Source organism: Protopterus annectens, chromosome 10.part0 (genome assembly GCF_019279795.1).
Source record: "Protopterus annectens isolate FY-2018-M chromosome 10.part0, PAN1.0, whole genome shotgun sequence".
NCBI classification, from domain to species: Eukaryota; Metazoa; Chordata; order Ceratodontiformes; family Protopteridae; genus Protopterus; species Protopterus annectens.
In genome coordinates this window covers 1,370,336,417-1,370,351,238 of record NC_056744.1, presented here as the reverse complement: position 1 = coordinate 1,370,351,238, position 14,822 = coordinate 1,370,336,417, and the positions used below count along the sequence as shown (strand labels likewise).

The window sequence follows — 14,822 nt, the reverse complement described above, 5'->3', positions numbered from 1 at the left end:
TATATCTTTCCAGTTGTTGTTTCCCTTATTACTTTAATATCCAAGAAGTCAATGCTAGTCCTAGAACTATTAACAGTAAAGTTCAAAAATTCCGTACTATTATTCAGATGTTCAATAAACTCATGTAACCTTTCTTCAGTATCACCCCATAGAAGAAACAAATCATCCACAAAACGCCAGAAAAATAATATATTCCTACTGAAATCATTATTCATCATGAAGCATTGTTCCCACTGTGCCATTACTATGTTTGCATAACTGTTAGCTGTTGGGGTCCCCTTGGCCACCCCTGATGTTTGCAAAAAATACCTTGTTTCAAATGTGAAAACATTAAATTCTAAAATTAATTCAAGTAGGAAACAAATTTAATCAATCTTTTCTACAGCTATTGTGGCATCTTTCACAAGAACTCCCTTATATAGCATATTCCTACCTCATTGAGAATGCTGGTGAAAAGGGATACTACATCCAAGGTAACCAAAAGTTCTTTCCCAGTTGCCTTGTTGCTGCTTTGAAAGGCATAGGCATAAAAATCTTTTAAAAAATGCTCAGAATCTCTCAATATTGAACAATGTTTAGAAATCATAGGTCTCAATTGCTTTTCCAGATAAACAGATGCTGGCTCAGTAATCCATCCAAATCCTGAAATGATGGGTCTGAATGGTGGTCTCAGTTTATTCTTATGGACCTTAGGAAGTCCATTAAAACTGGGAATAACAGGTGTGTCAATAATAAAATATTTATACAGACATTCAGGTATAGCATGCTCTAAATAGCATTTCTCAATTTGCCATTTATAGTTCTCAATTATTGATTTTAACTCTGTTACTTCAAGTAATTTATATGTATTCGCACAATCCAACATATTATTCAAGGATTCTGAATAAAACAATTTGTCCATCACTACTATCTGATGCCCTTTGTCAGCAGGCTTAATAATTATATCCCCATCATTATGAAGCCTAGTCAATGCTTGTCTCTCATTTAACATGTTGTAAAACCTCTTATCTCTGCAGTCAGATCTAAGAGCAGTGTATAAGTCATTCTCACATGCTTTAATAAACACTTCAACACTCGGTGGTAGAGTGGGTGTAAAAATACTTGTTTTTTTAAAAAGATCAACATCCACATTTTCAGTACTTACATCATATATCATTTTCAGGGAAACATTACTTGCAAACAATCTCAGTTCAATCAACACACTTGGTAAATCCGCTTGCATGGAGGGTATGAAGCTCAAGCTCTTGTTTCACACTTTCACCTCATCTTCATCTAGTTGCTGCATGGAAATATTGCAAACTAGGTTGTTTGCACATTTTTTTAAGTGTCTGTACCTGTCCTTCCCCTGTCAAGTGTTTCCTTTTGAAATTTCTGCCGTCTGTTTCCACTTCCAGGGCCCCCTTTGAGAGTACATGAAAAGGGAGGGGTAAAGCCGGGAACGGTTGTTCATGGTTAATGGATGATTCCACACCCCCCACTGTAGCTTCTTTATTGGTTGTGACCTCCTTCCGTCTCACCACTTGTTCAGAATCTGGAATAAGTGGTATATTGTCGGATCCATTCACTCGTCTTTCAGTATGTTTAACTGTAGTAATGTCAAGGGAGTTGGTAAACCCAGCAGTAGTCGAAGTGGATGCAGTCACTACCAAACTTCCAACATTCTGCTGAGGCATAGTGAGCAGCTGCTCTTTACCATACAGGACGTTATTCTTAATGATTTTTCCAGCATCCTTTTCAGTATGGGGTATGTCTGCTCTAGGTTCCCTGGGCCAAGAGAAGACATTCCCTTTCTGAAAACCAGTTAAATCCCTCTTTAACTTTTTCTGCTTCATCTGTAATAATCTCTGTTCATAGGAGCTGACTTGATCTGTCAATTCAGACAAACGCGAATCTATAAAACTGTCATGAATTTTTATACATCAATTCTTGTGTTTGTTTTATTTTATCACAGAGTTCATTTTCTAAGGATAGGAAAAAGTCTACAATCAATTGCATGTATTTAATGCCAGTGTCAATATTTATCTGCTGCCAATTCAAACAAGCAAAAAACAAAAATGTACCAAAAACGTCAAAAAAAACGAAATGAAGATAAGAAATCCAGGAACCACAATGAGACAGTACTTTTTAGCGCTTTCTTTCACTTTTAATGTAGTGAACTACTTCAGAAAAAGAAGAGACTTCCCAAACTCTTCTTTTATAATTACAATAAATGAAATTATGTCATAAACCTGAATTAATCAATTTAAGTTGTAAAACTTATATATGCATATAAATACATAAAATAGTTAAAACCCCTATATACTTGTATGGTACATCTTTTAAATACTTGTTAAATAAAGTGACATAGTTTTAGAATATATTTCGTGTGTAACTTTTATGTATATATATATATATATATATATATATATATATATATATATATATATATATATACATGTACATGTAATTATTTCATTAAACCTTAAAAAAGTTCAAAAACCTTCATTCTGAAAAAACAAGTACCATTCCAGTGAGTTACTGTTGTTTTTCTATCCAAATGCCCTTATTTTCATGACCAAAATTCAATTCTAACTAAAACATTCAAATTGCTTCATGAATTTTCTAATTTTATCAACCTATATAAGTATGGACATGTGAATGTCTAAAACTCCTACACTTACCATAACTACCTTTATTAACAGTAATAAAAGTTCAATACATTGATCTAAACTCAAAATATAATTACTTTGCTGGTCTACCAATTGGTGAAAAATTATTACTGTTATTACTATGGTAAATGTATATGCACGGAGCTTATGCACTTATATATAAATGTGTATTTGTGTACGTGTATAATAAATGTACACTTCTCAATGAAATAAATTGATTGATTGAGCCTGTTCTAGTAAAAAATATATATATATATAATCACACATGTGTTACTGATATAATACATAATGATCTATCTATTTACCAAAAAACATTTTAAATTAATCATCTCATTTAGACCAGGTGAATGGTCTGCCCCCAACAAAAGTTGCCACAACGCCTCTCTTTGCTCCAATTTGTTATTTAAATCGCCTGTGTACATTCCCTGGTCTATCTGTTCTAGAATGAAAAATTCAAACTTTTTAAAGTTTTCACATTCTAAAGCATGTCTTGCTAGAGCATTATTTTTATCCTTTTTCCTAATAGCCAAACTATGCTCATATATTCTATGTTTTAATAATCTCTTGGTCTTTCCAATATAGTAACATTGACACGTAGAACAACTTGCCAAGTAAACCACAAATTGACTGTTACAATTGTAGTACTTGGAAGCCCACATAATTCTACCAAGATGTTTAATTTTAACAAAAGAGCTGTTACTAATGAACCTACATTGTTTGCAATTGCTACAAGCATAAGTTCCTTTCTTATTGACCACCATTCTTTTTTGAAATTGTTCCAAATTGTTTGTTCTTTCAAGAATCAATTTGACATCTGTGACCATTTTGTAAGTAAACTTTGGTGATGTACCCAAAATGGTCACCAATTCTCTATTACCCAGAATGATGTTCCAGTTCCTCTCTATTATATTTTTTATGAACCACATTTCATCTGTTATGGGTAAGGGAAAAGCACTTAGAAAATCCTGCCTAGTGGTGACCACTTCTTTTCTAACAGTACTAGGTGCCCCTACTGTAACATCACCTGACTGTAAAATGGGTTGAGCTACCCCCTTTCTTAACTCTGTCACTTCTTTCTCTAACTTTATTAGCCAGTGTTGGTCATAACCTCTTTGTATAAACATATGCCTTAGCAATGTTAATTCTTCCATATATACCTCATCTTTAGATGTTAATCTACTGAGCCTTATCATTTGCCCCTTGATAACTCCCTTCTCCATATGTTCTGGGTGAAGACTATCTTTGTGTAAGTATTGGTTAACAAAGCACGACTTCCTGTAGATTTTACTATGTACTTTACCTTCCACTCCTTCTCTTTGGAGAGTCAAATCCAAGAAGTTTATTTGCTTTCCAAAACCACCCATTTTAAAACATAAAAATTTGGTGGTTTTGTTCAGGTCCTCCACCATACTTAGAAACTCACTCCTATCTCCCTCCCAAATGAACAGCAAGTTGTCAATGTATCTGCAATAAAATAACACCTTTCCAAAACTCAAGTGAGTTTTCAAACAATTTTGTTCCCAGTTGGCCATAACAATATTAACAAATGCTGGTCCAACTCTAGATCCCATGGCCACTCCGGAAACTTGTTTGTACAAATTCTTATTAAATCTAAATATGTTGTTCTCTAATATTATTCCCATAAGTGCACAGACTGTATTGACTCTTTCACTTTGGAGGTCGGTCTTAATAGAGAGATATTCTCTCATGTATTCCAACCCCTCTTCTTGATTAATAGATGTATATAGGCTCTTTACGTCTAAAGTTGCAAAAACTGCCTTCTCACTTGTGATTTTTGTGTTACGTAATATTTCCAATAAGTGCCACGAGTCTCCTAGGTAATACTCCGACCTCTGTGCTATTGGGTTAAGAATGTGATCTAACCATATGGAAATATTTTCTGTCTTTGAGTTTTTTGCAGATACAATTGGCCTGAAAGATAACCCTTCTTCCATGTTTTGTATTTTTGGAATTCCAAAAAGTTTGACATGTTAGGATTCTCAACTAACAGAAAGTCATAGTCAGTCTGGTTGATCTCACCCTGACAATACATGTCAAACAAGGTTGTGTCAATATTTCTGAAACTCAGCCTCACCGAATCCAATGTCACCCTAGAATAATTTCTTTCATCAGTTAAAAGTAGGTTCATAGCTTTGTCATAATCACAATAATCCATAATGATTATTTTACCCCCCTTGTCGGCTTTCATAACCAGTATATTAGGGTTACTAGCTAACTGTTCTAAAGCCTCAGACTCATCTTTGCTTAAATTATCTGGTGTCCCTGTTGATTTTAACTCTCTAAATTGTTGTTCACATACATTTTGGAACACCTGTAATGTGTTCAGCAAAGGCGGGTTGAATGTACTTGGTCTGCTTGGCATTGAATCTTGTCTAGTAAAATCAATATTTCCAACATCATTCATAATGTACTTTAGATTTAATTTTCTCAAATATAATCTAAAGTCCAATAATAATCTATCTAATTTTACCCTATTTTTCGGAATGAATGTGAAACCTTTTTTCAACACTTCACTAGTTGCAGATGAAAATGCAAAACCACTTAAATTTACAACACTAATAGAAAACATTTCATTAGTTGAAAAGTCCAATATTTCTATCTGTTTTTCCCTTTTCTCTTTCCCTTCTGTTGAGTTGTGTTGAACCAATTGGTAGTCTTTCTTAGTTGGTAACCCCCTTTCCGAAAAGGGCTATTAGATTTATTATTGTTTTGACTGACTACTTCTGCAAAAGTGTTACCAACTGCAGAAGAAATGATTTTATTAGGCCCAGTCAAGACTTCATTCACAATAGTAGTGTCTGGAACTTCCTCTTTATTAGTAGTTACATGTTTGGGGCCATTTCCAGTATTCTTGTCATGTTGTATTGATGTACTTGGTTCAGAATCAATCTGGTTGATAGTTGTCTCAATTTCAACCACATTTTCAGTATTACTGATGTAGGCTTGATTCAGTTTGTATACCCTGATGTCCCTCTTAAGCTTATTCTGTTTTCTTGAAATTATAGTAGCTCGATGCCTGTTTACTTTGGCCTCAACACTGTTGTACATAGATGAAAAAATGTTGAAACAGTCAAAGCTTTTGATAGAGTCATCCAGAGTCTTAATTTCTCCTACAATTCTGTCTATTTCTTTCTCGTTATGTGTAACCAGTAGCCCCATCATAGCAATTCCTGTCTCATTATAAAGCGCTATTAAACAGTTACTTAATTCATCCCCAGGGGTTACACAATTGGGGAATTTTGCTGTCCTTAACCCCTGTGGTACAATTTTCCATTTAATACATTCGTTTAAATAATGTACTTCAAGTACAAGCGTTGCATGTTTAAAAATAAGTTTTTCCAAATCAAAAATGCGTCTTTTACAAGTAGAACTATCATTAGGGACTTTACTTACATTAACTCCGGGTAGAGTGTCGACTGTATCTGCAAACGGGTTGTCCGTTTTCTTATTAACAAAACCCATTAAATTGTTCTCAAAAGCGAGTGTTTCAGTTCTTTCACTTCGAACAGTATTGCCAGTTAATCCACTATCGACTGTGTTCCTTGCTCCTTCCTCACGTACCAGAAAAGAATGTTCCGCAGTAACCACCGGTTGCGCTGATTGACAGTTCTGTATAGAGCCGCCCACTCTACCTCTCGGAGCTGTAAGTGCAGTAACCGAGTCAATCGATGAAACCAAATCAATTGGTTTCTCATTGTGGCATAAACTATGGTTTTGAAAGTCAATATTTAGACAGCCACTATTTAAAATATCTTTTTTTAAAATGTCCATCACTATTTTTACTACCTTCGTAGTTAGTCTCTCTTGCAAGTCAAACGATGTTCCAGGCTCTTCAGCCCTTAGCGTTGTGTCTTCTGGCACCGGATATGTGGACATATCCAGTAATTCATCCTGGGAAGATATCTCAGTGGCCATCCTAGGAAACTTTCTCTTCAAATTCAAACAAGCGAAAAACAAAAATGTACCAAAAACGTCCAAAAAAACGAAATGAAGATAAGAACTCCAGGAACCACAATGAGACAGTACTTTTTAGCGCTTTCTTTCACTTTTAATGTAGTGAACTTCTTCAGAAAAAGAAGAGACTTCCCAAACTCTTCTTTTATAATTGCAATAAAGGAAATGATGTCATAAACCTGAATTAATCAATTTAAGTTGTAAAACTTATATATGCATATAAATACATAAAATAGTTAAAACCCCTATATACTTGTATGGTACATCTTTTAAATACTTGTTAAATAAAGTGACATAGTTTTAGAATATATTTTGTGTGTCACTTTTATGTATGTATATATATATATATATATATATATATATATATATATATATATATATATACATGTACATGTAATTATTTCATTTAAACCTTAAAAAAGTTCAAAAACCTTCATTCTGAAAAAAACAAGTACCATTCCAATGAGTTACTGTTGTTTTTCTATCCAAATGCCCTTATTTTCATGACTTTGACTGTTTCAACATTTTTTCATCTATGTACAACAGTGTTGAGGCCAAAGTAAACAGGCATCGATCTACTATAATTTCAAGAAAACAGAATAAGCTTAAGAGGGACATCAGGGTATACAAACTGAATCAAGCCTACATCAGTAATACTGAAAATGTGGTTGAAATTGAGACAACTATCAACCAGATTGATTCTGAACCAAGTACATCAATACAACATGACAAGAATACTGGAAATGGCCCCAAACATGTAACTACTAATAAAGGGGAAGTTCCAGACACTACTATTGTGAATGAAGTCTTGACTGGGCCTAATAAAATAATTTCTTCTGCAGCTGGTAACACTTTTGCAGAAGTAGTCAGTCAAAACAATAATAAATCTAATAGCCCTTTTCGGAAAGGGGGTTACCAACTAAGAAAGACTACCAATTGGTTCAACACAACTCAACAGAAGGGAAAGAGAAAAGGGAAAAACAGATAGAAATATTGGACTTTTCAACTAACGAAATGTTTTCTATTAGTGTTGTAAATTTAAGTGGTTTTGCATTTTCATCTGCAACTAGTGAAGTGTTGAAAAAAGGTTTCACATTCATTCCGAAAAATAGGGTAAAATTAGATAGATTATTATTGGACTTTAGATTATATTTGAGAAAATTAAATCTAAAGTACATTATGAATGATGTTGGAAATATTGATTTTACTAGACAAGATTCAATGCCAAGCAGACCAAGTACATTCAACCCACCTTTGCTGAATACATTACAGGTGTTCCAAAATGTATGTGAACGACAATTTAGAGAGTTAAAATCAACAGGGACACCAGATAATTTAAGCAAAGACGAGTCTGAGGCTTTAGAACAGTTAGCTAGTAACCCTAATATACTGGTTATGAAAGCCGACAAGGGGGGTAAAATAATCATTATGGATTATTGTGATTATGACAAAGCTATGAACCTACTTTTAACTGATGAAAGAAATTATTCTAGGGTGACATTGGATTCGGTGAGGCTGAGTTTCAGAAATATTGACACAACTTTGTTTGACATGTTTTGTCAGGGTGAGATCAACCAGACTGACTATGACTTTCTGTTAGTTGAGAATCCTAACATGTCAAACTTTTTTGGAATTCCAAAAATACAAAACATGGAAGAAGGGTTATCTTTCAGGCCAATTGTATCTGCAAAAAACTCAAAGACAGAAAATATTTCCATTTGGTTAGATCACATTCTTAACCCAATAGCACAGAGGTCGGAGTATTACCTAAGAGACTCGTGGCACTTATTGGAAATATTACGTAACACAAAAATCACAAGTGAGAAGGCAATTTTTGCAACTTTAGACGTAAAGAGCCTATATTAATCAAGAAGAGGGGTTGGAATACATGAGAGAATATCTCTCTATTAAGACCGACCTCCAAAGTGAAAGGGTCAATACAGTCTGTGCACTTATGGGAATAATATTAGAGAACAACATATTTAGATTTAATAAGAATTTGTACAAACAAGTTTCCGGAGTGGCCATGGGATCTAGAGTTGCACCAGCATTTGCTAATATTGTTATGGCCAACTGGGAACGAAATTGTTTGAAAACTCACTTGAGTTTTGGAAAGGTGTTATTTTATTGCAGATACATTGACGACTTGCTGTTCATTTGGGAGGGAGATAGGAGTGAGTTTCTAAGTATGGTGGAGGACCTGAACAAAACCACCAAATTTTTATGTTTTAAAATGGGTGGTTTTGGAAAGCAAATAAACTTCTTTGATTTGACTCTCCAAAGAGAAGGAGTGGAAGGTAAAGTACATAGTAAAATCTACAGGAAGTCGTGCTTTGTTAACCAATACTTACACAAAGATAGTCTTCACCCAGAACATATGAAGAAGGGAGTCATCAAGGGGCAAATGATAAGGCTCAGTAGATTAACATCTAAAGATGAGGTATATATGGAAGAATTAACATTGCTAAGGCATATGTTTATGCAAAGAGGTTATGACCAACACTGGCTAATAAAGTTAGAGAAAGAAGTGACAGAGTTAAGAAAGGGGGTAGCTCAACCCATTTTACAGTCAGGTGATGTTACAGTAGGGGCACCTAGTACTGTTAGAAAAGAAGTGGTCACCACTAGGCAGGATTTTTTAAGTGCTTTTCCCTTACCCATAACAGATGAAAAGTGGTTCATAAAAAATATAATAGAGAGGAACTGGAACATCATTCTGGGTAATAGAGAATTGGTGACCATTTTGGGTACATCACCAAAGTTTACTTACAAAATGGTCACAAATGTCAAATTGATTCTTGAAAGAACAAACAATTTGGAACAATTTCAAAAAAGAATGGTGGTCAATAAGAAAGGAACTTATGCTTGTAGCAATTGCAAACAATGTAGGTTCATTAGTAACAGCTCTTTTGTTAAAATTAAACATCTTGGTAGAATTATGTGGGCTTCCAAGTACTACAATTGTAACAGTCAATTTGTGGTTTACTTGGCAAGTTGTTCTACGTGTCAATGTTACTATATTGGAAAGACCAAGAGATTATTAAAACATAGAATATATGAGCATAGTTTGGCTATTAGGAAAAGGGATAAAAATAATGCTCTAGCAAGACATGCTTTAGAATGTGAAAACTTTAAAAAGTTTGAATTTTTCATTCTAGAACAGATAGACCAGGGAATGTACACAGGTGATTTAAATAACAAATTGGAGCAAAGAGAGGCGTTGTGGCAACTTTTGTTGGGGGCAGACCATTCACCTGGTCTAAATGAGATGATTAATTTAAAATGTTTTTTGGTAAATAGATAGATCATTATGTATTATATCAGTAACACGTGTGATTATATATATATATATATATTTTACTAAAACAGGCTCAATCAATCAATTTATTCCATTGAGAAGTGTACATTTATTATACACGTACACAAATACACATTTATATATAAGTGCATAAGCTCCGTGCACATACATTTACCATAGTAATAACAGTAATAATTTTTCACCAATTGGGAGACCAGCAAAGTAATTATATTTTGAGTTTAGATCAATGTATTGAACTTTTATTACTGTTAATAAAGGTAGTTATGGTAAGTGTAGGAGTTTTAGACATTCACATGTCCATACTTATATAGGTTGATAAAATTAGAAAATTCATGAAGCAATTTGAATGTTTTAGTTAGAATTGAATTTTGGTCATGAAAATAAGGGCATTTGGATAGAAAAACAACAGTAACTCACTGGAATGGTACTTGTTTTTTCAGAATGAAGGTTTTTGAACTTTTTTAAGGTTTAAATGAAATAATTACATGTACATGTATATATATATATATATATACATAAAAGTGACACACGAAATATATTCTAAAACTATATCACTTTATTTAACAAGTATTTAAAAGATGTACCATACAAGTATATAGGGGTTTTAACTATTATATGTATTTATATGCATATATAAGTTTTACAACTTAAATTGATTAATTCAGGTTTATGACATCATTTCCTTTATTGTAATTATAAAAGAAGAGTTTGGGAAGTCTCTTCTTTTTCTGAAGAAGTTCACTACATTAAAAGTGAAAGAAAGCGCTAAAAAGTACTGTCTCATTGTGGTTCCTGGAGTTCTTATCTTCATTTTATTTATCTGCTGCCATTTCACTAGCAGTTCTGGATAAAGAGTACCATATGAGGGCATATTCATTACTCGTAAACCCCTGGGTACTACTTTAAATTTAACACTGGCTTCCATGTGAAATTTCTGAAGCTGCAGTCTTTTCAGTCTATATAAATCATTCTCTAGTGCTCGTAACTGTTGCCTCACATCAATCCGTTCCTGATTATCATCCTTGTCATATTCTAACTGAGATGGAAACTCACCAGTTAGTAATGGATTCAAATCCAATTTCAATAGTTGTAGAAAGCATTGACAGCTCACATCCCCATCAGTCCTATCGACAAACGATTGAGCGCCAACATATTTTCCTTCTGCCATAGTAAACAGGGCTAAAACACAATAGCAAGCAATAATGAAAAAGGTAAAGCCCTGCTTGCTGAGTGATGGAACAAACACAAAAGTCCAATGTAAAAGAAAAAATGTTCCAAACACTAAAACCAAGGAGAAGCCAAAATCCAATAAAAATCCAAGTAAGAATCCAAATAAAGTTCCACAGAAACCTTTATTGCATAGGTAAGTGCTTTCGCAACCTCTTCTGGTTGCTTCTTCAGACCAAAACAAACATGCTTAAAAACAATCCCCTTTTTATAATACACATCACACAAGACCCACCAATCCCCGTGGAGAATACAAGACTCCAATGCTTTCCAGATTCAAAGAGATACACACTCTTTTAAATCAGATAAAAACATATATGTAGAAAATGCATATAAAAATACATGTAGAGATACATATAAAAAAACATAAAAAGTGTGTATAAAAAATATATAAAAATCTGTGTAAAAAGCCTAAAAGCACTGTAAAGCATGCTTGCATGTACTATTTGAAACATCTCCCTAGTTCCAGAGCACAGCAGATTGCTTCATACTACTTTCTTCCTAAGTTTCCTGTTCTTCAGAACAGGTTTAAGGGATATATAATCATTCAGCCCTGGTGATTTATGTGCAGCCAGTGTCAAAATACATCTAAGTTCTTTCTGTTCAGTTCTATTATGTAAATCCCCACCTCTCATATTGTCTATAATGGAGAAATTAAAATAATGGTTCTCCCCCTGTTGCAACAGTAGCAAATATGAGAGGTGGGGATTTTGACACTGGCATTGGACTTTTGTGGGTATTATGGGTAGGGAAAATGCCCATGAGCTTGGCTGAGGATTTCGAGCTTATGTAAAGGCTGAGATGGATCTGACAGATCAGATTCGACCCATCAGTGAGAATAAAGATGAGATGACAACAACATGTAATGTTTTGGTAATTTCTTTCTATCTTTTAAGTGCAAGATCTGCATATTTTTTCTCTTTAAGTTTTTGATAAAGTTGCTTGCATATTCCTTCTTTTAGTGTACATGTTAGGTTTGCAGAAGAAATCATTTTACTTATATTGAATATTAGATTTTTAGGTAGTTTATCCTGATTTTACTTCTTTGGTAGAGATTGCAAAGATAAAAATATAAACGTTTCATTAAATGTTACAAACCATTTGTGTTATATATGTACATAGTTCACAAGTTCTAAGTTTGACAAAAACTTCATACTTTTACTGATTATAAAACACATGTTGTGACAGTGATTTTTTGGAATTGTTATAATTAACACACAGATTTGCAGTAAAAACAGTATTTTGATTATGAAATTTTATCAGAACAAAATTATAAAAAAAATTGCTGCTGTATTGTTTCTCAAACAGTAATGTTGCTCCAGTAAGCCAGCAGTAAGATTATCAATATTGTCCTCATTTATTCCACAGCTCAGCATATCATAGGATTGTCAGAGTTACAAGGCAACTGAGCCGTAAGGCCATAGCCAAATATTACAAAGTATTTTTCTAGCTTAATTACATCAGTGGCCATATAATGCAAATATCATACATATTTAATATTTTAATATAATTGCATCATATCACTTTTTATTTGATGTTAAATGTTATATTATTATTTTCTGGCTCCCTTTGCTTGCTGATAGGCTAACTATAAACTGATTTAAATCTACTCCTATTTCTCGCTTTCCCTTGGGATAGACCATACTAGTTTTATAAGGAGAAGTGATTTGCAGCAGAGTAGGCAGCAGGAGAAATACTGAGATCTCTCACGTCTTTGCAAATAGAGTCAAATGAATCCATTCTGTCCCATTCCACATTCCTGATAGTAATCTGCCAAGTGATGACATCCCTGATCTATCACTGGGTATGTGTCCATTCATAGGTAGAAGCCCCCCCCCCTTCTTCCCTCTCTCCTAGAGTAGGCAAGTCAGTGAAATGCTACTCATTGCAACCCCTCCAACAGAATTTGGTTCACCCCAGATGCAGTCAGGGCTCCATCCCCCCATAGAACAGAGGCAGGTATATTACTGTTTTTCAACAAGAATAATAAGGAATGTTAAGTAATGATATTGAGACAAATGCAATATATTTTGCTTTAGAAGTATCATACTATATGAAACTGTGGATTAATATGTTTTAAAAGTTGATTAGAACAAGCTTAAAATGTATCATTCTGTGCTGGCAATGTTAATATGCCAGAATAATATTTTACAGGGAAAAACTCAACAGTTCTAAATGGTATTTATTTACAGTTCAGGTAGAGTTCTAGTAACATAAATATAGGCATTTGATAATGTCTTCATTATATGCTACAGATATAATAACTAAAGTGATGCACATACCTGAAATTCTGCCAAAAACAGTCTACCTTCATCAGCAATTTTATTCCTGTAGGCTTCCAACAAGCGTTCACAAGAGATTGGATCAATATTCATAAGCTGCTTCTCATCATCTAAGAAAGAATTATATAAAAACAGATATGCATATGGCGATAACAAATTCAATACATTCATCCACATAATATATACTGCAAGTGCTAGAAAAAATCTAAAGAAGGACATTTTAAAGATCTAAGGCAGCAATTATATTATAAAAGTCCCAAAATAATTGCTGCATTAATCCATAAAACAGAGACAATGATACTGTTGATAGGAAAATTATAGTGCGCAACCAAATTATATGAATATGAAACCGAATATATGTGATTTACCAAATTCTAAGACAATTTTAAGCTTTATATCAAATAACACGTTTTCTGCTGTGATGATATGATCTATTATACTTAGATTTAGGTTGGTTGCTGCTCATGTTCTAATTTGCATATAAAGGGGCACGCATTTCAAAGAGCAATCATACTAACTGCAGTAGGCTATCCGCTTAATGCATTATGGCCTTTATTTTGAGTACATAAAACTTAAGAGATCTTAATATTAACTCCTTTAAAGAAACCTTGTAAAATCATTATAAACTTTATGAAGTCCAAGATTAATTGAAGATTTCATGGTAATATCAAACGTTTCTCCAGAATTTACTGGAGTCCTTATTACATGAAATATAACATAAGTAATATATCTACAACAATTTTAAAATGCCATAGCCGAGACATATATTTTGAAGTAATACAAAACAATATGTAAAATGCAAGTTTCAAGAATGGTGCTCAAAAGATTAATCAGCAAGTCCAGTGGTATCAGAAATACTGGGTCTGTGGATCTAAACATCTTCTGCAGCATTAACAGAATGGGTCTGATTCCAGGTATATCTCGCAGAAGATACCATTGGTCTGCAACAGATTCCCCATCCACATTAAATAAAGTTTATCCCTGTTCATATTCAAGCACAACTTGGATCAATGGATGGGAAACAGAAAAATGTACCCCAAGACTGCCTCTGTCAGAAGCATCTCCCAAATGCTTTTTCCAGTGCATGGGTCCCCTCAAATTATTTATGGTAAGTATGAAGCCAGTATTTTCATTAGGGGCAAATTATAATTATCGAACATAGGATGAGTAGGGCCAATCTCTAACCAAATGGGATAGGTTAATCTGAGCCAAAAAGTGAATTTGGCTAGGCTTAAAATGGCCCACAAAGGCAGCTAGCTTAGTACTTACCTATAAACTTAAAAGATTAAAATATGTAAGGCTCACTAATTACAATATTCTGTGAATGTATTGCACACTGGTTAATTTATCTAAATTTCAAAGAAAATACTG

The 14,822-nt window shown here is 33.7% G+C and overlaps 1 protein-coding gene across 1 annotated transcript in view; it reads right to left on the bottom strand.

The window, feature by feature from the left end:
* The window catches only part of LOC122814280 (receptor-type tyrosine-protein phosphatase C-like), a 1,011,948-nt gene that overhangs the window by 312,759 nt on the left and 684,367 nt on the right, over window positions 1–14,822 (bottom strand). Inside the window, exon 11 of the mRNA XM_044086871.1 lies at window positions 13,452–13,561. Within this exon, the coding sequence (XP_043942806.1) occupies window positions 13,452–13,561 (110 nt within the window). The remainder of the gene's footprint in view (window positions 1–13,451; window positions 13,562–14,822) is intronic.